General features: G+C 40.9%; 1 protein-coding gene across 2 annotated transcripts; it reads right to left on the reverse strand.

Annotated features, from left to right (window-relative positions):
• Positions 1 to 1,909: 1,909 nt before the first annotated feature.
• LOC120405962 (ADP-ribosyl cyclase/cyclic ADP-ribose hydrolase 2-like) lies at positions 1,910 to 22,310 on the reverse strand. 2 transcript variants are annotated; one of them, XM_039539991.1, is made up of 9 exons: positions 21,927 to 22,310; positions 16,160 to 16,289; positions 14,740 to 14,875; positions 14,093 to 14,175; positions 13,332 to 13,408; positions 9,733 to 9,825; positions 8,427 to 8,513; positions 7,816 to 7,875; positions 1,910 to 2,362 (listed from the first exon to the last, which is right to left on the reverse strand). In XM_039539991.1, the coding sequence occupies exons 1-9, from the start codon at positions 22,103 to 22,105 to the stop codon at positions 2,242 to 2,244; spliced, it is 966 nt and encodes a 321-aa protein (XP_039395925.1). In that variant the 5' UTR covers positions 22,106 to 22,310; the 3' UTR covers positions 1,910 to 2,241. The 2 variants fall into 2 exon arrangements, with proteins under 2 accessions (XP_039395925.1, XP_039395926.1); XM_039539992.1 differs by having other exon boundaries at positions 2,227 to 2,362; positions 7,803 to 7,875; positions 21,927 to 22,305.
• Positions 22,311 to 24,685: the final 2,375 nt, after the last annotated feature.

Here is a 24,685-nt window from a genome sequence, read left to right on the forward strand (position 1 = left end):
TTCTGCTAACAAGCCAGCATACATCATTCCTAAATCTGTACAGAGTTGTTTGACAACCATCCCATGTATTTTCTCTATAGAACTTATGGGGCAGATCTGTAGGAGGAGCTCTTACATGCCCCCTCTTACTCCTGTCACCCCAAAACCTTTGGGTGTGAACTTGAGACCTGGTCCTCTCACTTCCACCTCCCATCTGGTTTCTGGGGAATGCATGTGGTGTGTGACAGATATTGAAACCCCACGCAGTGTCTTTGGGGACCATATTGTATGCTTATGAATGGTTTAAATATCACTGTTGGCCAGGGACCTTATGCAATTCCAGCAGAATGGAGAGGGTTACTGCAGCTCCTCCAGGAACTAAAAACAATGGGGTGGGGGCTGATTAACATGAATTTGGAAAACCCAGTTTGAACCAGTATATGCACACCTCCCTGGAGTGGCATCTTTCTGGGGTTGTTTATTACCCGAGTGATTAAGAACATAAGAATGGCCATATTGGGTCAGACTGATGGTCCATCTAGCCCAGTATTCACTGTCGGAAGACAGTAGCCATTCTTATATTCTTAATCACTCAGATAGTAAAGACCTCCAGAGAGGTACTTCCCGCTGGGGAGGTATGCATATACCAATTCAAACTGGGTTTTCTGGAGACCAACAGACAAAGCAAGGGCTTTTGATATAAAAAGGCTGCATTTAAACTGACTAAGGACTTTCTTTCTGATCCAGCAAACGGAAAGGGCGTCCTGTCCATGGGCAACCCCAATGGTTGCTGAAGCTTGGAAAAACTTTGGCCTACTAGGGCCCCATAAGACTGATGGGTGATGCCTGGTATGTTCAGTGTGTATTTAAATCTGTTTATTGTTTTAATATGTTTTCTCCGTAATGCTTTTACCTTTAAGAATAAAGGTGCTTGCTTAGAAAGAGTTGTGCAGTAACTCGTAACTGCTGACAATATACTGTTGATAGCCCTCAGAAAGAGAGAGAGGAAAGCACAGGCGCTGACCTTTAGGTAGACTGCTTGCTGGGGATATCACAGTGTAAGGCAGGGAGCTGTTCAGCCTTTAAAACCCTAGGTCAGAAGGGAGTGGGGCGAGGGTCCCTGCCCAGAAACAAGTGATGCCTGGAGACCTGAGACCTGACTGGGAACTCCTGGGGTGGACCACAGAGGGGAGGATACAGGTGTAGTTACCTGAAACTGTGACAGTTAGTACTTACACATAGCACTCTAAACCAGGGGTGGGCAAACTTTTTGGCTTGAAGGCCGCATCAGGTTTCGTAAATTGTATGGAGGGCCAGTTAGGGGAGTGGGTCGTGGCCTGGCCCCTACTTCCTATCTGCCCCCCACGGGACTCCTGCCCCATCCAACGCCCCCTGACCGCCCCCGGACTCCCGCCACCCCATCCAACCCCCGTCTTCTTCCTGACGGCCCCCCAGGACCCCTGCCCCATCCAATCCCCCCTTCTCCCAGGAAGCAACCAGTTGAGGATCTCTGATAGTGATGGATATAGTGCATGTGAAAACAATGGGCCAAATTCTCCACTGCCTTACTCCTAGTTTTGTTATTTACCCTTGTACAAAGTGAGTTTAAGATGCTACCCATTCGCACAAGGAATAGCATTTTACATCCCATCTGCACTCACTTCAAAGAGGTGCAGATAACATAAGGTGCATGGCAGGGGAGAATGAAGCCCAAGGTTCTAAGGCAGAAGGAAGCCTTTTAAAAAACAAGAAGGCAGTTTTAAAATGGATCCAAAAATGGGTGGGGAGACAATGAAGCTATTTGTGAATAGGGGCAGAGCTGCCCAGAGGATTCAGGGGGCCCGGGGCAATGCAATTTTGGGGGCCCTTTCCATTAAAAAAAAGTTGCAATACTATAGAATACTATATTTTTGTGGGGGCCCCTGCAGGGCCTGGGGCAAATTGCCCCACTTGCCCCCTCCCCTCTGGGCGGCCTTGAATAGGGGTGGTGTGGCCCTGGTTCCTGACAGGTGAATAAAGGGGCAGTACCATTCATCATGGGATTCTGGATAACTGGAATAGGTTGAGGCCACAGACAAGGAGGGAGTTACCCAGATAAGGAGAGATGAAGGCATGGATGAAGCTTCCAGCAGCAGAGGAGTCAAAGGCAATGTTACATAGGTTATAATAGGCAGACTTGCAATCACAGGAATTAAGGGAGGAATTGCATTCAGAGACAGGATAATGCCAAATTTACAGACAATGGAAGCAAATAGATCTGCTTTAACTCAGTGAGTTAAAGCAGATCTCAAAAACAAATGCTACAAAAATAGTATAAATGAGTCTGCTCCAGCTGCCGCCTCTGTGTGGGGATATAAGTCCTCTTTGTGTTGAAGGTGCAGACCTGAAGAAAAGAAAAGAAAAACAGGATGCTAAGTACATGTCCTTTTAAATACCAGAGCTTTGTAGGCAGGTCTGAAGTTCAAAAGTTAAGCTGAACATTCAGTTCCAGAAATCTTTGTACAGTGACTCTTGAAATGACTTAGTGCTGCTCAGCTGTCATGGTTTTATAAACAGGAAATCTGTGCGCAGAATCCTGCATTAACTATATGTCCTTAGTAACAGCCTGCATTTGGAGTGCTTTCTGCTGATGTTTGTACGCCACCTATTGATCAATTTCAGTGACAATGTGAGCCTGAGATCGTCACAAGAGGCACAGCCGAAGTGTGGAGAGGGGTAAAAGGGCATTTATCCACCTTTGGACTTCCAGGATTCTGAGGTTGAGCTCGGCCCTCAGTGTAAGTTAGAGTGGTGCCACACAGCAGCCTCTGGTCACTGTCATTCCTGCTCTGACGTGGCCACTTCCCCCAGAATGCCTATGTGACAGGGATTTTAAGTGCAGAATAAAGCCACCTAAATCATTTTACCTGACCGATGTGCTGAGGTTATTGCCTACACACCACTTAAGCCAGCTGTTCAGCTGCTTTATGGCACTGAGCCACTGTAAAAGAGGCTGCAGTAGAGCCTGTAATAAAGACCTAAATATCTAGTTTCAATGTTTCTTCTTTAAGTGTAAAAATGTTAGTTGTGCTCTTGACTGGAATGTGTCTTTAATAGTGAAACAACAATTTCTGTACAAGCTATTTGTCAAATTAAATTATCAGCATATTTAATAATTGGGATCTATTCATGGAGTTAACAAAATCTGGAAAGGTACTCAGAAAAAATTTCTAATAGCCTAGGCATTCAAACAAATCACAATCCTCTTGGTGGATCTTCTGCAGGGGGGACAAGAAGCTAAGATCACTGAGGAGGTTATTTGTTGCAGATTTTTAAGTTACAGCTCCATGGGAGTATCTTTTTGCTTTGATTTCTAAAAATAAATAAATAAAAATTAATGGAGATATACCTATCTCCTAGAACTGGAAGGGACCCTGAAGGATCATTGAGTCCAGCCCCCTGCCTTCACTAGCAGGACCAAGTACTGATTTTGCCCCAGATCCCTAAGTGGCCCCCTCAAGGATTGAACTCATAATGCTGGATTTAGCAGGCCAATGCTCAAACCACTGAGCTATCCCTCCCCCCTCATTTTAGCCTACTTGTATCTCAAGTGGAGCAGCAACTGGGCAGCCATCACCACTCAGCGTGTCATATGGGATGCCCTTGTTCCTAGTCATCACCAGTGGTGAGAGCTGTGGGGGCTATGCAATGATGCAGAGGAAGGCCGTTGTGGTGGGCCTTGAAGCCAAGGGCACAGGCCGTGGTGGAGCTGCCACAGGTGTGGAACTCAGTGGTAGTAGCAAATATTCAAATGAGAACTTTGAAGGCCAAAGTGGAGAAGGTTCCATGTGAACAGCAGTTGAGCATGCGTCAGGATTTCAGTATGATCACACATAGCTGAATATAAAAGAAGGTGTAGAAAGCTTAGGAGGGATGTAACAAGGAGGGGAAGTAAGACCCATTCTTGCAAGGCAGGTTAGTGGGAGTTGAGGCATTCAGTAACATGCAGAATCAGGGCCAGCACAAGGAAGGTGCTCTGTTAATACAGACATGCTCAGATACTGTGGTGATTGTGGTCATATAAGTACTGAGACAGATGGAAGGGAACAGGTGGCTGGTCCCATGCTTGCAGTGACAGGTAGTACTGAAGAGACAGTATGCTCAGCCCTTAGGTGAAAAGAACAAGACACTGTTTCCAAAAGGTTTTCTATCCAGATTTCCTCAGTTAAGGAATGTACTGACAACATAAGACTTTGAGTAATATGGTCTAAACCCGTGGAGAAGAGAGAAATGACTGGAAGATAGCTAATGTGATGCCAGTTTTAAAAAAAAGGCTCCAGAGGCAATCCCGGCAATTACAGGCCAGTAAACTTAACTTCAGTACCAGGCAAATTGGTTGAAATTGCAGTAAAAAACAGAATTTTCAGACACATAGATGAACTTGATATGTTGGGGAAGAGTCAATGTGGTTTTTGTAAAGAGAAATCATGCCTCACCAATCTACTAGTATTCTTTGTGGGGGTCAACAAGCATGTGGACAAGGGTGATCCAAGGGATATAGTGTACTTAAGACTTTCACCAAAGGCTCTTAAGCAAAGGAAGCAGTCATGGGTTAGAGAGGGAACATCCTCTCATGGATCAGTAACTGGTTAAAAGATAGGACACAAAGGATAGGTATAAATGGTCAGTTTGCAGAATGGAGAGAGGTGGTGTACTCCATGGGTCTGTACTGGGACCCATACTGTTCAAAATATAAAATATCCATAAATGATCTGTAAAAAGGTGTAAACAGTGAAATGGCAAAATCTGCAGATGATACAGAACTACTCAAGATAGTTAAGTCCAAAGCAGACTGGAAAGAGTTAAAGGGATCTCACAAAACTGAGTGACTGGGCAACAAAATGACAGATGAATTCTATATTGATAAATGCAAAGTAATGCACATTGGAAAACATAATCCCAACTATAATTTAGACCCCATCATTTATATGTAGCTATTACCACTCAAGAAAGAGATCTTGGAGTCATTGGATAGTTCTCTAAAAACATCCACTCAATATGCAATGGCAGTAAAAAAGTGAACAGAATGTTGGGAATCGTTAGGAAAGGGATAGATAACAAGACAGAAAATATCCTATTGCCTCTATATAAATCCGTGGTATGCCCACATCTTGACTACTGCATGCAGATGTGGTCTCCATCTCAAAAAAGATGTATTGGAATTGGAAAAGGTACAGAAAAGGGCAACATAAATTATTAGGGGTATGGAACGGCTTCTATATGAGGAGAAAATAAGACTGGGACCTTTCAGGTTGGAAAAGAGATGACTAAGAGGGGATATGATAGAGGTCTTTAAAATCATGACTGCTGTGGAGAAATTAAATAAGGAAGTGTTATTTACTCCTTCTCTTAACACAAGAACTAGGGGTCACCAAATGAAATTAACAGGCAGCAGGTTTAAAACAAACAAAAGGAAGTATTTGCTCGAACAACCCATAGTCAACCTGTGGAACTCTTTGCCAGATGTTGTGAAGGCCATGACTATAACAGGGTTCAAAAAAGAACTAGATAAGTTCATGGGGGATAAGTCCATCAATGGCTATTAGTCAGGATAGGCAGGGATGCAAAACCATGCTCAGAAGTGTCCCTAGAATTTGTTTGACAGAAGCTGGGAATGGGCAATGGGATGGATCAGTTGAACTTGTTTTGTTCATTCCCTCTGAAGCACCTGGTGTTGGCCCCTGTCAAAAGACAGGATACTAGGCTAGATGGACCACTGATCTGACCCAGTCTAGCCATTCTTATATTCTTAAATCATCCATTAGGAACTCAGAGCATCCAAAAGAAAAGCCCTGTTAAGCTCAGATTTCTCCAGCTAGCTAATATTGTCAGTTTGTTCAGAAAATTACTGGCTTTTTGGGGCTGTGGGTTTCACAACTTGGGTAGAGACTGGCAATCACAATTTATTTTCCACTTAGGAGCAAAAACCTTGGCAATCACTCAGAGAATAAGAAATCCATTACTTTTAAATCCCATCAGCTCATACGATATTACAACCCTGTACATGGTATACAGCAATAAATAAATGTCTCTGTAAGCTTGGAACAGGTTGGTTTCATGATCTGCTCCCTCAACACAATCTGCTCATATTGATGTGAGCATTTGCTGTGTCTCAAATGCTGTTTTCACATATTCAGTGGTTGGTGCCAGGACATAATTTTGGATGATGGAACCAAAGGGAACACTCCTGCGACTGTCTCATGCCAAAACAGGGAAAAGCTATCCAATAGAAAACACTGCTGGGGCAGAACACCTCTACCAGTTTCTCTAAGATACAGGAGCTTTAAAGATGAATTTTATATCAAAGGCACGTGGAAGCACTATCCCTGCAATCTCATGTGTATCCTTCTCTTCCCCATGCTGAGTGAAGTGCTCTTGGAATACCTATTCAGTGCAGGAGAGGGTAGAGTGTGCCCAACCCAGAAGCAATAGCATTCCTCTGCTGCCTGACGGTGGGAGAGCCATGTGATGTTGAACACTAGATGGTCCTATGCAGGGGCGGCTCTAGGCACCAGCAAACCAAGCTGTTGCCTAGGGTGGCCAAATGTAGGGGGCGGCAGGCTGGGCCGGTGGACCTGCCGCAGTCATGCCTGCGGGAGGTCCACCGGAGCCGCGGACGACCGGACCTGCCGCAGGCATGACTGCGGAGGGGGCGCTCGTCCCGCGGCTCAGCTGGACCTCCCGCAGGCATCACTGCGGCAGCTCAAGTGGAGCGGCCGGACCCGCGAACCGTCCGCAGCCGTGCCCGCAGGAGGTCCGCTGTTCCCGCGGCTCCGGTGGAGCTCCCGCAGTCATGCCTGCGGCAGGTCCGGTCGTCCCGGGGCTCCGGTGGACCTGCCGCGGGAGCTCAACCGGAGCCGCGGGAAGAGGGGACCCGCCGCGGGACCGAGGAAGGGCGGCGCAGCACACCGCGCTGCCTGGGGCAGCCTATTTTCTAGAGCCGCCCCTGGTCCTATGTACTCTGTGCTTGATGCACAAACCCAATTTCTGTATATTATATACTTGTGCTAGGCCAATGGATTATCACTACAAAATATAGGTCACTTAGGAGATATGGCCTTCTTAATCACCTGAGCTCAAATTCAGCACTAGATATTTGTATTTTTCCTTTCAACCTCAGGTGTTTCTTTGTTGGGAAACATTTTTGTAGTGAATACAAAGAATTCTTCTCCCCACCCCTTGGGTTAAATTTATCTATGATGTACTTTGCTAGACTTACAGCAAAGATGAATGTGTCTACTTATGCTTAAGTTTCCATATGTTTCTCATAAAAGTGTATTGGTGAAATATAAGATCTCTGAATGTTTGGATATGAATACTGTACCTCCTTGAAATTGGGACTTGAAAGTTACATTGTACATAATTGGACAGGTGCTGTTATTTAGATTTGCAGTCTTATATTTGATTTATGATCTCAATTTTATTGGAGAATGTTCATGGAAAGCAAATTTTGCATTTCTAACTATGAGCATTTGCAAGAGATACTTGATTCTAAGAGTTATGCTCATGCAATCAGTGGATAGCAATATACCATGTGGTCTGTGTGTTCAATCAAAACTAATCAACACTGCTTTAATTATGACTATCAGATACTTGCAACTAAGTGCTTGTACACAATTTATAGAGCAGGAATTGTTTCCTGAATAATTTCAAAATAATAGTTCAATACAGCTGTCATGGACAAATTGCAATCAGTAGGACAGGTGAAATCTGTTGAATAAATTATTAGCTGTGAATTATTCATTTGGTTCTAATGGCATAGAAATTGGATTGATTTTATTTACCATGTTTACTTACGAAACAATGGAACAATCAGAGTGATTAAGATAATCCAGGCACTTTAACAGCAGTACAGATCTGTAATGAAATTATTTTATTTAGCATCACTCAGTAAGAAAACTAAACAAAACAAAAGAGGAAGTGAAACAAATTGAACCATGTTATAAAATGAAAAGATGCACAATTTGGATGCCTAAACCTTCCCTTCTTAATGGTATTTAATTTAGAATGAAGCTCTGGGTATCACAGTAAATACAGCTACCATAAGTAATTCTGCAGACATGAGAAGGGAATATTAATGTATAACTGTTATTCAGATTTTAATTTCCTATTTGAACTGATAGCTCTAAGTGGAAGGGACCATGCCGTCTTCTGTGTCTGATATCGAGTGAGGACATTGTTGCATTTAATAATAAAATTACAAACTCTATGATTGCCATATCAATGGAGGTGTGCTGAGATGGCTGAGGAAGGTGGCAATATTACTTCCAGAAGTCAATTTCTTACTAAAGCTACAGCATAGTAGATTAGTGGGTCTGCGGTATGGGAATACTCATGGGTAGAAGTAGGTTAAAATTTCTGAAAAACCCTAGCAAATACCTCATATTTATTAAAGAAATTCCACTTACTTGTAATTGTCAATGCAGGTGATGTCATAACCCATGGTTTTGAGTCTCTCTTGTAATATTTGTACACTGCCTCTCCCACAGGAATCCCTGTAAAAAGAGATTTGTTGACAAAGTCTTTTATTAGTTAACTGTTTATTTTGCTAATTTCCATAGTGTCAATTGCTATGGCAGCTAGGGCTTTAATTGCAGAACCTTAATGTTCTACAACTGGAGCAGATTTTTTTTAGGGAATTTAATAGTAGTTTATAGGAGAATTTCAGCAAGCTGGCCAGACTGGTATCTTGCAACCAAACTGCAATTCCCTAGAAAAACAAGTCTACCACCAGCTGCCTGTTGGACTAATACAAATATAGGGGGGCTGATTCTCCAGTACGTTGTATGTTGTACACTCATTTATACCTGTGCAAAGTTGATGTAAAATGCTACCAAATCAGAATTCACCATACACTTGCATCAGTGGTAGTGTTTTATATTTACTTTGCAACAACTGGAACTTTGGCCTCAGCCCCTTTGGACTCCACAGGCTGTACTTGAGTCCTTCCGCAATCACTTAGAACCCCTGCTGTTGGACAGGAACATTCAGACTTAAACTCCAATAACGGAGTGCTTCCCTGACCACCTTAACTCCTGTGGCTGGGTAAAAATTTACTCCAATTAACTGAATAAAACAGTAATGGCTGAGCAAGAGTTTTGGTCCAAATAAGCTTCTTGAAAAGTGCTGATGAATATTTAAATCTCCCAGGATTGCAGAATCAGGCTGGAAATCTCCCAAGTTCAGGCTCTCAAAACTACTAGTAGTTCTTGTTGTTGGATTGATCACAAGTACTATGAGAAGAGACCTTCTTATGGCATTTCACCACTTTACTAATTTCCAGAACCATGGACTGTAGAGAGGTGTAAAACTGAAAAATAATGCACTGGGGACAGTGAAAAGACATTTTTCAAATCTCAGAGTTTGATTTGGGATTTAGATGGTTCTTATTTAGTCTAACCTGTACTTGCCTTGCCTTCACTTAAGGCCTGCTTCCATAACATCTTCTTACGCAGACCTACTGACTCAGCAGATTTAGGACTTTACATTATTTTTGATTTGTGCCTAATTCTGGTAACATCAACTTTACATTTTAAAAAGACTGTACACCCTCCAAGGAAGGCACTGTAGTTTCTTTTGTGTTTGGAATGCATCAAACACATTTTTAGTGTTACTGAAACCTAATAATAATAGAGAAAAATAAAGTGAAAACTGTAAAACAGATTCAAAACAGGAAAACCAAGATTAGGGTTTTTTTTAAGACCTATAACTTACAAGTCAGGTCCCCCAATGTCATCCATGACCCAGATTTCAATTCGTGAAATTCTGTCCTTTTGGAAGTTAGGCACTTCATAGTCTGCAAAAAAACTGGTTAAAGAAAACTAATATTTAAAACAACGTAGAACAGAAAAGATCTTTCTCCTTCTCCTTAACCAGGGCTCTGATTCTGTTCCCATTGATTTCAATGGGAGATCTGGGTCCAGGTCGTTTGTACCTATGGTTTCTTTTGGGCTCATTATCAGAGACAGAACCAAGATACAAAATTCTGATTCCAATTTTGAGTATTCCCAAAGTTTATGGGTGTATGGATTCTAAGTTTGTTCTTTTATTGATTGTTGGTCTTAGCAGGATGGAGCAGGAATAAAACTCTATTAATAAAGATGTGAGTAGAATAAGGGTTTAAAATGCAGCACTTATAACAAACCGCTAGGTATTTAGTAAAAAACAAAAGCAAAAAACCCCTACAAAAGCAGCCTTTCTTTATGCACAGCATGGGATTTGTTTTTTAAAATAGAAGGAAGAGTAACAACCACAAGACAAATATATTAGTAGATATAAAATCACAGAAGTAAGTCAAAAGGGTATAAAATACCTAGCATGGGAACAACTAAGACCATAAGAGAGGGTTTTGGTTGTTTTTTTTTTAAATCTTTCCATTCTGACCTGGGAAGACTCCTCTATAGGCAGGTTTGCTGTTTGTTAAATATTGTAATATTCAAAAGTCCAGGTATAGGAGGACCAAATTCTCTGCTGGAATAATTCCACTGAAGTCAATGGAGTTACACCAACTGATCTCACATCTGACCAGGAGTATGTAAATAGTGAAATATTAAACCAGATTTTTCGTTTTACATATAATCAGCCTTACTGCTGCAAGGTTAAGGTCTATTGTTTTAGAGAGTGATTTATCAGAGCAGATTGAGTCATTAAGATGGGATCATTTTTTACTGGCAAAGAGTAGAGGAAGTTATCTGTATTTATGTTGTGTGACTTTCCTGTCATAAGTTCTGAGAACTTTTGTACCAGAAAAAATGTCTTCTATATTCCTGTGTCTAAGTCTTTGTGACTGCTAGTTGTACTATCGAAGGCATATCCAAAAATAATTTCAATTAAACTGATGATGGCCTAATGAAAAAAAGTCTTTAAATAGAATAATAAAAGCACAAAGTGTGAGTTTAGAGTTCTCCAAATCTAACGGAGGGTGCCAAATCAAAAGGAACCATTTCACATATTGCATTAAAATGTGTTCTAAGGCATCGGTCTTAAAAAACAAAACAAAAATTTATAAATTAAGGATTTGGGCCTGATTTTGAATGAAGTCTGATCCCAGTTTTCTTGTTTATGCATGTAATTATGCTAGGGCAAATAATGATGGGTGCAGGAGAAACTGATGTAACTTAGATCATATAAATTAGATTCTAATTGCTTGATATAAAGGCAGCTGAATGATAATCTGTTGTGCCTGTGTAACGCTGCAAAAAAAAAAAAGTTACCTGTGATTATTTGCATCTACAGTTGTTTTTTGAAAATCTGGCCCACTGTCTTTTGAAATATAGTTTGTCTTGACAGAAGAGAGCAAGGATTCTACAGGGATTTTTTGAAGTATTTTGATTTCTATACTGTACCAGCTATATAGCCTAGAACTGAAGAAATTTTAGGCCAGAATAGACCACTATGATTATCTTATCTGAAGTCCTGCAGAATACAGATCACAGAATTTCACATAGTAATTCCTGCAGGGGAGAGAATTATTTTTACATACTACATAAGTGAACACTATTACACTCAATAACCTGTGGTTGAACTCCTGCATATCTTTTAGAAAGACATTCAATATTGATTAAAGACTCCAAGCAATGAAGATTTTGCTTCTTTCCTTGATAATCTGTTCCAAAGGTTAAACTGAGAGTATTACCTTGGACAAGAATGGCTGTTTTAACCACTATTAAGTTAATCACAACATACTGTTTAAAAAAGAAATAGATTTTACTTTGTGTCAACAAGGGAAGTCACCTGCTCTAATCATCATTCAAATAGGAGCTGTATTCCCTGTGCCGACCTATAGAATCAGACTGTCACTTGGACCTCAGAATTTGCTAAAACGTCTCTCTGTTTATCAAAAGTCTCTATTCCTTTTCCTTGTGATTTGTGAATTACCTAATATTGGAGAGCAAATGAATCAGGCCTTGTGTATAGCAACACAAGCAGCTACTTGGGACTTTTTTTTTTTTTTTTTGGAGTCTCCCTGTGTTTTGTTTTCTCATTTAGGCCTAATTAAGCAAAGAATTTAAGCTTTGTCAAGTTCCACTTCAGTGAAAAATAAACAAGTGCTTAAAGTTAAGCATGTGCTTTGCTGAACTGACATCTTGACAAGTGTGGTATTCCATCTTCAGGGAATCAATGGTCCCAGAGAGTCAAAGCTGTTAACGTGACTGTTACTTTACATCATCAAGAGTTCTAAACAGGATTTGGGGTTCCAAGGATAGAGATCTCAGCCCGCTTAGTCTCATGGCAACAGTCATCTTTAAAAACCTTTAAAAACACAAAAGAGGAGAAAAAAATAGTAAAGATAGAAAATCCAGCTCCTGTCTGGATGCTGACTCTTGCTAGCCATCTCTCTGCTGGAGAAACACAAATGCAGCATACAATCTTATTAGCCACTTGGAGACCTGGCAAACTTGTACCAGAGTAGGGCTGTTTAAGGCATTGCGTTTAGCTGCCTTGATGGTCACGGCTTCAGAACAGTGTGGCAAAAGATGCATTTGTCTTGGCCTGCTAACCCAGACTCTTTTTAAACAGAAGGCAAAAAGAGAGAAATAGGAAAGAGAAGGTGAGGAAGGAAAAAAGACACTTGGGGGAGGAGAGGAGAGCAAGAAACGAAGTTTCACATTCCGTGTGGTGGTCAGGATTTAGTGGAAATCGATGAAGTTGCTGAAGTATCTAATCTGGGTCTCTCTCTGGTCTGGTCATGTCAGGACAGCGCTCTCTGATCAGGGTGATGCAGGCCCAATAGTGTAACAGTAAATTCCTGGGGTCTCATGAGATAATGGGGGTGGCAGCCATGATAGCTGAACTCTCTCCTTTCAGTCTACCTGTCCCCTTGCATTTTGATCTCTCTCTCCCAAAGTCTCTTTTAAGGACCGTAAAAGGGGGTGATGGGTGGAATTGCCCTTCCATGTCATTATTTTATCCTCCAGTTAGGCCTACTTTCTGACACGGCAATTTTGATCCATTAATTTCTGACTTCATTCTTCTCTTGTTTACTCATCATAATCTCAACACAGTCCTTGGGTGGTATCACTAGACCTTTTTGTTTGGACTAATTCAGTGTTTTTGCTTTTGAAACAATGTTGTATAACAGCCAAGTTTTACTTCTGTTGCCTTTGACAAATTAGAATACAGGACTCTGCACAACAGGCACCCAAGGGTTTTCTAAAATTTTACTCCAGGTCTAGTTTAAAAAAAAAAATTGGCTTTGAGGCCACAGTGAAAATTATTCACTTCCACAGCTTTGTGTGGTACAATAGCCGAATGTTTGATTTTTCTCAATCAAACCCTAAAATATTAACACAGTGTTATTTTATTTCTCTTACCCTTTGACTGGATAGGCGCCCCCTATCGCAGAACCATTCAGCATAACATATATTACCCCAGAGCTCTGCTTTGCATACTGCAATAGATAACAGAAGATTATTCTTTATAACATCCCCTGTACATTTTTATATACAGATTGGTGCTTTAACTAAATAGTCATGGCCAGTGGTGGGGGCCATAAGTGAAAATGCCCAAGTTGCAAAACTACCATCAAAACTGGTTCCCTAGCTGGCAGTTGCAGTAGAGAGGACCAGAACTTAATGGCTATAAAAGGTGATCTGTCTTCTCAACCCTAGAAGTGGTCCCTCCAGGGCAAGGTTGGTGCAAGAGGCTTCACCTGGTCTGTGCTCCAAGTCAAATCACTGAGCTGGGGGATGCAGGCCAATCAGCACCTGTCCCTACAGCTGGCTAATAGACTATAAGTGTGTGTGGAGGGGGGGGGTAGATGAGGAGGGAGGAGCTACCCAGTGTCCCTCATCGAGTGTCTCCCTCTCTTGCTGCTGGAGCTGTCCTCTTTCACTGTCTGCCCAGTCATCTTCCTCCAATCACTGAGGTGGGTGGGTGGCATTTTTAACACATAAGGTAGTCAACCTTATGCTTTTCCTCCTTACATCACACCTTTAAGTTCTAGTCAATACAAGGCTTTAAGGGTATGCCTATGCTAGAGGTTAAAAACTCCAGAAAAAAAATCTTTTGGCCCTACTAAAGCTTTTTGAACTATCCATGGACATGCTTAATGAATGTAAACTGTATGATTTACAGTGATTGATGCAATCTTCCAGAAAGAGTCTACTGCATTATTTTCACACTCTTCTGTGTTAGGGCAGGAATCATAATTAAATCCTGTGGGAAGAAACACAGTGCTCATTATTAAAGATATGATGACAGGTAGGAAAAGAAAATCCAAAGTGGCTTTAAAATATATATTGTATTTGTTTTTTGTTCTAGGTTGTGCATGGTTGGAGAACTGATAGGATATACATCCATGACAGTACTGCACCATTTCTCTCCTCCTTTTCACTAGCCCTTACATTCTGTACAAACAATGACATGCTATGGTCTCAAAGCACAGACCCCTGCGTCTGTGGAAACTGCTCTAACTCATGTCATGAAACTGGTCTGGTGCACAGAAAGCCCCAGGATCCGGGAAATGAAAAGGTGACGTAAATCCACCATTACAACACCTCCCTCCAAATTTCACAGTGTATTCTTCAGCTGAAGTGCAACTGTCTATACAGTACAAGCCAGTGGAGAATCAGGACACTCACCCACATAACCAGGAGTAACTCCCCTGAAGTATGAGAGCAGAATCAGACCCATATCTCCAGTACAGAGCAATCACTCTATCTTTTTAGCCCCACCATGAATTTATAACAAACTTTTTATTATTATCATTTCTTGTCTGACCAGTATCGTTTGCTTGTCCACACCAGTTCAGGAAATCTCCAAATGAACCAATTAAAGTATCACACAGAGGCATGTAGCGATGAGTTCTATCAGAATAGCTGGTGACCAGCAGATGGTTATTTTCCCAGAACAGAGACTAAGGAAAGAAAACAAAACAAAAAACAAGCTGTCTTTTGGATGTGTGTGCATGATGCCGTCACTGTTGGGTGGCTGGGAAAACATTTTAAATCATGTTTTGAAATTATTTCTAAATACTTCAGAATCTCACAGATGGCTTGTTCCAATCAAACTAATATCAATTAAATGTACTTCTTCAGCTAATAAAATTATAGGGACAAAGTTTGCACTCACAATGGTGTAAATCTGGCATAACTTGACAGTGGATTTTGGGGGGGTTTACACCACTGTGAGAACAGAGCTTGAGCCATAGGAAGACTCAAGGCCTCTAGAATTTGCCTGACTTGAGCTGACACGTTTAGGAAAAGTTAGGCATACAGACACTAAGGACTTGTGTATATGGAGACTTAGTGTGCAGCAAGCCAGGGTGTGAAACTACAGTGCACTAAGTGACCATGTGGACCCGGCTGCCATGCACTGAAAGTAGCACTATGGAACTTTTAGTGTATGGCAGCAGGGTCCACGTGACCACTTTGTGTGTGTGGCAGGCTGGCATGCTGTAGACTTACTCCCCAACTTGCTGTGCACAAGTTGCCATACAGACAAGCCCTAAATACAAGGAAAATAAAACTAAGGTCAGATCTACACTATAAAGTTAGATTGGCTTAACTACATGCCTTGTGCAATGTAATTGTCGACCTAAGCCCTGGTGCAGACACTGATAAATGGTGGGAAAATTCTTCTGTCGACCTAGCTACTGCTTCTCAGAGAGGTGGATTTACTACAGCAATGGAAGAATCTCTCCTGTCCTTGTAGTGTCTACACCACAGTGGTGCAGCTGCGCCACTGTAGGGTTTCTAGTATAAACATACCCTTCGCAATGGTAACATTGAAATTAGAGAGCTCACTTGACAGAGCTGAATTAAGATATTTACTCTTAAACATGCATAAGATGGGTTTTGAGGTTGGTTTAATTAAAGTGCTTCGAGGGCTTTTATACACTTTCAGCTGTTTAACTGGACACATACTTAGCTGTAATAGTGCTGACCAGCTTAAAATCATAATTATTTGGCTGCAAGTTCAGTATTGTAGCAACTAATTCTAAACCATATTACATCGCTCTGACACTTCATTGCTGTAGGGTCAAGGACTAGAACACTGGTTCTCAACCTTTTGGTCTGCAACCCACAAAGTGGGCAGAAAATCATTGCATGGTCCACCATATCAAATCTGGTCAATTTTGGAATGCTAAGTCAGGGGAGACATGATAGCTGATCATTAACATACAGTTGATAATCAGTACCTTGTTAGGTGGAATTGTGTGCAGTGCCAGGTTAATGAATAACTCATAGTCTGATGGTAAAATGTTGCAAGGATCCTTATTAATAAAAGCCTTTTTGAAAGCTTCCCATATCTCTGTACAGTTCTTCTCACTGTAATAATTAAAACAAATGGTAATATTATTTTGCCATGGCAGACCAGCAATATGTGCTTTGTTCACAACCTCTCACAATCCCCAAAAGGAAATAAAACTAAGATTATTAAGGTGGGGAGAAGTTTGTGATAAACTAATGAAATCATTAGCCCATCAACTAGTATCTAAAACATGAGAATTTGGAATAGGATTATTCAGCTAGACTCTTACAATAATTCAGCAAATACCATGGATGGCATAGTATTCATAATGAGACTTGCTATGCAGTTCTGTAGAACTGAGATTTATTACTTAGAAATGTTCTAACCCCAAAAGAAGTATTTGTAGCAGAGTTTGGCCACAGCGATCAAAATCTCTAAGTGACCCTATATTACAACTGAAACACAGGATTCAAGGAGCTCATTATCCCCTTTTCCTGCTAGATCAAAGACCCCTCTACTATAAGAAATCGCTTCCCTATGTAGGTACTTGTAGACTGTAATCAAGTCACCACTTAACATCTTCACTGACTTCAATAGGAATTTAAGTTTAGAAGTAAATGCCTGAACAATTCATTTACTGCATGTTTTTCTTTTCATTGCTTGTCATCTCATGTTTGAGCAGCATGTAATACAAAATCAAAAGTATTATTCTGCTCCCCTACTGAAGATATTTTAATTAGCAAATACTTGTTGAAACTATGGAGTTGGGTGGGGAAGGCACATAGATAAGGGTGATTCCTGGCAAACTTAATACAGATAGCAACAAGTTATACAGGATTTATTTTGTAGTAGTCAGCTAAAGAATGAGAAGTAATCTATACTGCCAGCCAATGGAATGTATAGAACCATGTGTATATGTATTACAGAAGTGTGTGTATGCATGAATATAGCATTTGCTTGTTAGAAACCTCCATTATAGTGACTGTGAGACTTTCAGTATAATCTCTTATTTTCACATGTTCATAACATTCTGAAAAAATCTCCTTTTTTGACTGAAATTTCTCCATGCTTGGTCTTAATCTGAAGGTAATTTGTGTAAATGTTTGAGCAAAATCTATACATCCATTTATGAGTTATGTGAGAATGGAAAAAAATGGGGCAGAGCAGAGGCAGAGGCTTTGGGGAAAGGGGTGGAGTTGGGGCGGAGCAGGGATGGAAAGAGGTGGGGCGGGGGCTTTGAGGAAGGGGTGGAGTGGGGGCAGGGCTAGGGCAGAGCAGGTGTGGGAAGAGGCGGGGGTGGGGTGTAGCAGGGGCGGGGCCATGGGGAAGAGGCGGAGCAGGGGCTGGAGCAGCATGCAGCTGTGTCGGGCACCAGGAAATCTGGTGCCCGACGCAGCTGCATATGGATAGGGACGGCCCTGTCATTATGGCTCTATGGGATGGAATATCATTTCAATTACATTTAAAAAAATTACATTTAAAATTACATTTAAAAAACCTCTACATTAAAAGAATGTTAAGGTTACAAAGTCAAGCACTCAAAAAATGCCTGTGGAACTTTAATTCAGCCCCTTTGTGCATATGCATTATGATAAAATCATATCTGTTTTTTTTCCTACTGTTTTTTTTCCACAGGGCCTCTGCCTTATTAGTGCACAGGCTGGATGATGCTCTGGGAATGAATCAGAGCTTTATAGTAAATGAGGCTGTTGCCTGTAGGACCCCTGTCTCGTGATAAATAAATTGGGAGTTGTGTACTGCTGGAGATTACAGGAAGAGAAAGGATGGTCTATTTAAAGAAGCTGAATGCCATAGAGGAGAATTAGATTCCATACTGACTGTGCCACAGAGTTACTGTGTGATGCTGGGCACCCTTAATTCTGGCATTTCCTAACTTTTGAGTGCTTGATTTGCAACCTTAATATTGTTTTAATGTCATTTTGGGATACATATATGTATATATTATGTGTGTGGGGGATCCAAGACACTAAGATGGTATTATAGATAACATAAGTCTGTTAAAGTTGCAGTTCATAAAATATAACATTTCAATGTGCAGTTTCATAAAATATTGTTCAAAAATGTTTACCAGACTAGTTTTAATCAGATGGGGTAAAATTTTCAAAAGTGCCTTAGTCCCACTCGCACTATGTTAACTCTAATTTTTTAAATATAATTTGGTGGATATGAAAAGGAAGAGGAGAGAAGATTGAAGATTCAGTAGGGGCAATTAGTCATTTGAAACTCAAATTAAACAAAGTCTTAAACTTCTGAAAAGTTTTATTAGAAGGCTGACTATTGCTACAGAAAAAAACGCCCAAATATACAGTATTAGCATTCATTAAGGCCCAAGACAGAGGATGCAGGACTCTACCCATGTAGTAAACTAAATTCTACTTTTATTAATACCTATGAATAGCATGAAATCAAAAGGTCATATCATAACACAATGTAGTTCTATAGTTGATACACTGCACTGCAACACTAACCAAAATTTAGATTATGGCGCATTTCTCATTTTATTCAGTTAACTGCATTCATTATCAATTAAAGAAATAACAAGCTCAACCTAGGCAAAAGTTTCTTATTGCATTACTCAAGTAAGTTATTCTATCTTTTTTCCAGCAGGCTGCAGAGGCTTTCAAATTACAACCTTGGAATCTGTGTATCTTAAAGAATTCTCAGCTGGACATTAAGGTAGAAATTCTTAGATGTTACTCCGTCCAGGCATTTAATACCAAGAGTAGTTGCAGGTACAAGATGAAGTAGCTGGCTGATACAAGATTGGATCCTCCACTTCTTAAAATTGGTCTTGGGTATTAGGTGCATGGGTTTTTCCCTCTGGATTCAGTCTTGGATTGTGAAACCGAAGGGCAACAGCTAATGTCCTAAATAATTCTCTTAAGGTACAAAGAATTTTCTCTGACTCGGGGGTAATTCTACCTCTTGCTAAACTTCATTGTTACTTCTCAGCTTCTGCTGAACAAGGTCTGAGAAGAATATTTAACATTCACCTGTAATAATCTTTTGTAGATGCATACTAGCTGATCAAGTTACTAGATTTATAAGACTACAAGACAGGCCCACCAAAGAAAGTAACAGAACGCCTCTAGCTGTCACCTATAGCCCCCAACTAAAACCTCTCCAGTGCATCATCAGGGATCTACAACCTATCCTGAAGGATGATCCCTCACTCTCACAGACCTTGGGAGACAGGCCAGTCCTCGCTTACAGACAGCCCCCCAACCTGAAACAAATACTCACCAGCAACTACACACCACACAACAAAAACACCAACCCAGGAACCAAATCATGCTACAATCCCCAGTGCCATCTCTGTCCACATATCTATTCAAGGCACACCATCATAGGACCTAACCACATCAGCCACACCATCCGGGGCTCATTCACCTGCACATCTACCAATGTGATATAAGCCATCATGTGCCAGCAATGCCCCTCTGCCATGTATATTGGCCAAACCGGACAGTCTCTACGCAAAAGAATATATGGACACAAATCTGACATCAGGAATCATAACATTCAAAAACCAGTAGGAGAACACTTCAATCTCTCTGGTCACTCAATAACAGACCTCAAAGTCACAATTCTTCAACAAAAAAACGTCAAAAACAGACTCCAATGTGAAGCTGCAGAACTGGAATTAATTTGCAAACTAGATATCATCAGATTAGGCCTGAATAAAGACTGGGAGTAGTTGGGTCATTACAAAACCTAAACTTAATCACCCCAACACTAATTTCTCCCTACTGTTACTCACACTTTCTTGTCAACTGTCTGTAATAGGCCAATTTCTCTTCCCTTGGTATCCTGCTGTTAATTGATTTATCTCGTTAGACTGACTTAACACTTGGTAAAGCAACCCACATCCTTGCATGTATTATACCTGTTCCTGTATCTTTTACTTCATACATCTGATGAAGTGGGTTCTAGCCCACAAAAGCTTATGCCCAAATAAATTTGTTAGTCCCTAAGGTGCCACAAGGACTCCTAGGTTTATATCTATTACTTTCATCCTGATACTCTTTGTCACATTCTGTTTCTCCTTGTTTCTTTCTTCTAGAAATTTTTCTTAGTCTCTTTCCAGAAGCCTTCTGCTCTAATCTCCTTTGAACTAGCTTTTTGTTCCCCACCCTTCCAAGAAAATGTTACATTATTCAGAACAGATGAGTGTCTTATAACAACAAGACACTTGTTTTTTGTCAGAAAGGTGCATAAGCCTTGTTTTAATCTAAACATTCCAGTCAATACCTAATTTTTTGCAGGATGAGCTCAGAATCTTAGTCTTTGTTTAAAACATGTGCTAATGAAACCCTGGGTCACACCAATTTCAGCTAAAATCCTATTTAAGTCTCATCTCACCGGTTCCAATGTTTTCACCATTGTTATTCATATGGGTCCACAAGTCTATTGTATCATTCATTGGAACTAGAACTGTGGAGGGAAGCCTTTGTCTGTGTTCCTTAAAAAAAACAGGAGTACTTGTGGCACCTTAAAGACTAACAAATTTATTTTAGCATGAGCTTTCGTGAGCTAAAGCTCACTTCTTCGGATGCATAGAATGGAACACACTCTGTTCTCTCTTTGGATCTAAGAGAGGCCAGACATGTCTCCAAGTTCTCCTGGAGTAGTTCCTACTATCCAATAGTGAGTATTAATTAGAAAGGCGGATTAGTCTTATAATTTGATTTCTACATTTGCAATTGTGTGTTTGCTGGAGAAAATTCTTTATTCCTGCTTGCTGTTACTTTGATTATGCTGAGGAGGAAGGAGGAGAAGTCTCTCCAGTTTTTATAAGTTAGACCCTGTATTTTTGCATCCTGGTATGACAGAGATAGTATACTTTCTTTTTTTGTTCTTTTAATAAATTCTTTTCTTTTCTTTGGACTTGGTTAATTTCTTCTCTTGTGGAAATTCAAGGGAAGGGGAGGGGGGAAGAGTGAGTTCCTCCTGAGGGTGATTCACAGAGTTGAATCGGTGTGTATCTCTCCAAAGTGGCTAGGAGAGAGGGAGGGGGGAAGTGGGCTGCTTCCCTGTGTGTAGAGATTCAAGGAGTTTGAATCAAGGTATTTTTCCCAAGGACTAGGGAAGGGGAGGGGGTGATGAGTCCCTCTTTGTGTTGAGTCAAGGATTTGACTTGGTGTGTAATCTCTCCGGAGCAGGCTGGAGAGAGGGAAGGGGGGGAGGGAAACTGGCTGTTTCTCTCTCTCTGGTGAGATTCAAGGGGTTTGAATCTGGGTTCCCAGGGGAAGCTTGGGGAACAGGCAGTGACTTAAAACGTAACTGGTGGCAGCGAGAACCAGATCTAAACTAGGATTTTAGTTTAGAGGAGTCCATGCAGGTCCCCATCTTGTGAACCCAAAAGCTCCAAGTGGGGGAGAAACCTATGACAGGGTTAAATTAAATATCCCATCCCTTTGACTTTTTTCATTAAGGTCCCTAAAGTATAAAAGAAAAGATCAGCTAAAACTTGAAGAATTCCTGACAATATTGCTCACCCCCTCCCCTGCCCCAATCCCTTTAATATATTTATTTTTACCAGATTTCTTAAAAATGAATTTTGGATTTCTCAACAACTACAAACCTGTTGGTTTCAACAGGACTACTCCTATGATTAAGACTGTCATATCAGGCCCGTGATTTGTAAAACCATTAAAGTGTGGAGACTGATTCAGAAAGAGAAAAGTACTTACCCAATACTTGGATTCACAATTCTAATATATTCATAACACCTTCCAATTACAATGCTCTCTAGGTTAGGTGTGGTACCTTCACCTTTCCATTTCTTCTTCCCATCTATTTCTGTGGGTTTAACGTAGTCTTTACTGAAAAGAAGACCTACTAACAGAGACAAGAAGAAGCTTTTCATCATGAAATTGTGAGAACCAAAATCATAACGAAATAAAATAATCAAATGTCCAAATGGAAAAGAGAAGACTGCAGTTTTATGTTTGTGTATCAATATAGGCTGTGGACCTGCACTTAAATGATTCTAGGTGCAGAGTCAGATAGAAAACGAACTTTACTGTGAAATGCAACAGCTTCCTGGAACTAGTGCAGGGCTAAAAGTCCTTAAAAAATCCAGCTTGTAAAACTATTTGTACTATTGCCATCTTGTGACTATTAGATAATATTACATCCCCTCTAAACATATCACTAATGTACCATTAACAAAAATTCTGATTTGCTGAATACTCATTGCAATCCTACAATATACTGAACACTGCAATTTGCTCTAATGAAAATATTTTAATACCGTTTAATTTCAAACAGTGTTACGCTTCTTACATACCTTTTTCTACTGACTGCACAATTTTCTGAAATAACAATGTAAAGAATAAACAGAGAGACAAGAGGGGTGAGGTAATACGTTTTATTAGTCCAATTTCTGTTGGTGAAAGAGACAAACTTCTGTCCTGAAGAAGTGCTCTGTGTAGCTTAAAAGCTTGTGTCATTCACCAACAGAAGTTGGACCAATTAAAGATATTACCTCACTTACCTTGTTTCTAATATCCTGGGACCAACATGGCTACAAACAATACTGCAAAGGGGGGGAACTGCAAAGGAACACACAACAATTAAAGCACTAACTTCATAACAAGAGTTCACACATCCTAACTCTCAGATGGTCTTACAACACAATCAGTATAGGTGACATAAGTATTGTCCATATCTTTTCATTTCTCCATGGATTCTGGCAACAAAACTTGTGTTCTGATAAGACAGATTATAAAGTATTCCTGGTGAAGAAAACTGCCTTGTGGTCTGTAATCAATTGTACTCAGAATCAAATGGATTAAACTTAACTTCCCGTGTATTGAACAAATTGATTTACATATACATATATATTCATTCTCCACCCACTGTCTGCCCTGGATAAGATCTTGGCCAGATCCTCAGCGGATGTAAATCAATGTAGTTCCATTGTCAATTTTCTTTCCTCTACATATTGATGGAAATGCTCACAACTGTGTCGTTTGCCTGTGGATGTGAACACCTGGGATATATACCATTAGTTTCCTTTCTTGTAGTAGCACATACCTAAATCCTCACTGAACACCTGAACTGTTAACCCTCTAGTTATATGCTTGCACTAGTAGGTTAATTGATTCATTTTGATGAAGATAGTTCCTGTTAATCATCTTTCTTTAGGAGAACTCTTGGTGGGGCCAAGGTTTTCCACAAATTGTGGTAGAAACTTGGCGAGGTGATTTGCCATCCCCAATATATTTCCAGGTAAGTATGATTCTCAGGTAGCTTTACCTCAGAAATGGATGCCACTTTTTTGCACTGTTGGTCTTGATAAACTCCTGAGACAAAGTAATCAATATACTGTACTTCAGCTGGTCTTATGATGATTTGTCCAGATTTCACTTGACTCCTTTTCCCTAGATCTCTGGAGCATGGCATGTAGATTGACTTCAAACATCAATATAGTATCCACAGCAGCTGCAAGTGCCCCAAGCCTGGCTTAGACTCAAAGGGTAAAATCCTAGCTCCATTAAAGTCAATGGGAATTTTGCTATTTACTTCAGTGGAACCAGGATTTCACCCACTTTTAAGGCCAGAATGAACCATTGTGATATCTGGTCCAGAGGTGGCCAACCTGAGCCTGAGAAGGAGCCAGAATTTACCAATGTACATTGCCAAAGAGCCACAGTAATACGTGAACAGCCCCCAGCAGCTCCCACCACTTGCTCCCAGCAGCTCCCACCCACTGGCAGCCCCACCAATGAGTGCCTCCCTGCACCTCCCGATCAGCTGTTTTGTGGTGTGTAGGAGGCTCTGAAGGGGAAGCGTGAGGGCATGGCAGGCTCAGGGGAGGGAGTGGGGGGCAGGGCCTGTGGTAAAGCCAGGAGTTGAGCAGTGAGCATCCCCCTGGCACATTAGAAAGTTGGTGCTGGTAGCTCCAGCCCTGGAGTTGGTGCCTATACAAGGAGCTGCATATTAACTTCTGAAGGGCTGCATGTGGCTCTGGAGCCACAGGTTGGCCACCCCTGATCTAGTGTGACCTCCTGCATAACACAGGCCATAAAACTTCACTAAGTGATTCTTGTATCATACCCATAACCACTGGTAAAACTAGAGCATATCTTTTGGACAGATATCCACTCTTGATGTAAAGACTTCAAGTGATGGTGATTCCACCAAATCCTTGCCTGTTGTTCTAATGGTTAATTACCCTCACTGTTAAAGAAATTGTGCCCTATTTCTAGTCTGTCTAGCTTCAGCCTCCAGCCACAAGATCTCATTATGCCTTTTTCTGCGAGATTTAAGTTACCTCTGAATCCTTTCTTTAAACAATTTAATAGATTGAGCTTCTTTAGGCTCTCATTGTTAGGTATTTGCTCTTGAAGCCACTGCATCACACTGGAAGTTCATGCTGCATTGGTTATCCACCAGGACTTCTAAGCCCCTTTGCAAAATACAGTCCCCATCCTGTAAGAGTGCT

This window comes from Mauremys reevesii, linkage group 5 (assembly GCF_016161935.1).
Source record: "Mauremys reevesii isolate NIE-2019 linkage group 5, ASM1616193v1, whole genome shotgun sequence".
NCBI lineage: Eukaryota > Metazoa > Chordata > Testudines > Geoemydidae > Mauremys > Mauremys reevesii.

Coding starts and splice junctions, on each gene's coding strand:
- LOC120405962 (XM_039539991.1), bottom strand. CDS start 22,105: ATGATGAAAAGCTTCTTCTTGTCTCTGTTAGTAGGTCTTCTTTTCAGT. Junction 16,290..21,926: donor ATTGTGAATCCAAGTATTGG/GTAAGTACTTTT, acceptor TAATTATTACAG/TGAGAAGAACTGTACAGAGA. Junction 13,409..14,092: donor GGAAGATTGCATCAATCACT/GTAAATCATACA, acceptor TATCTATTGCAG/TATGCAAAGCAGAGCTCTGG.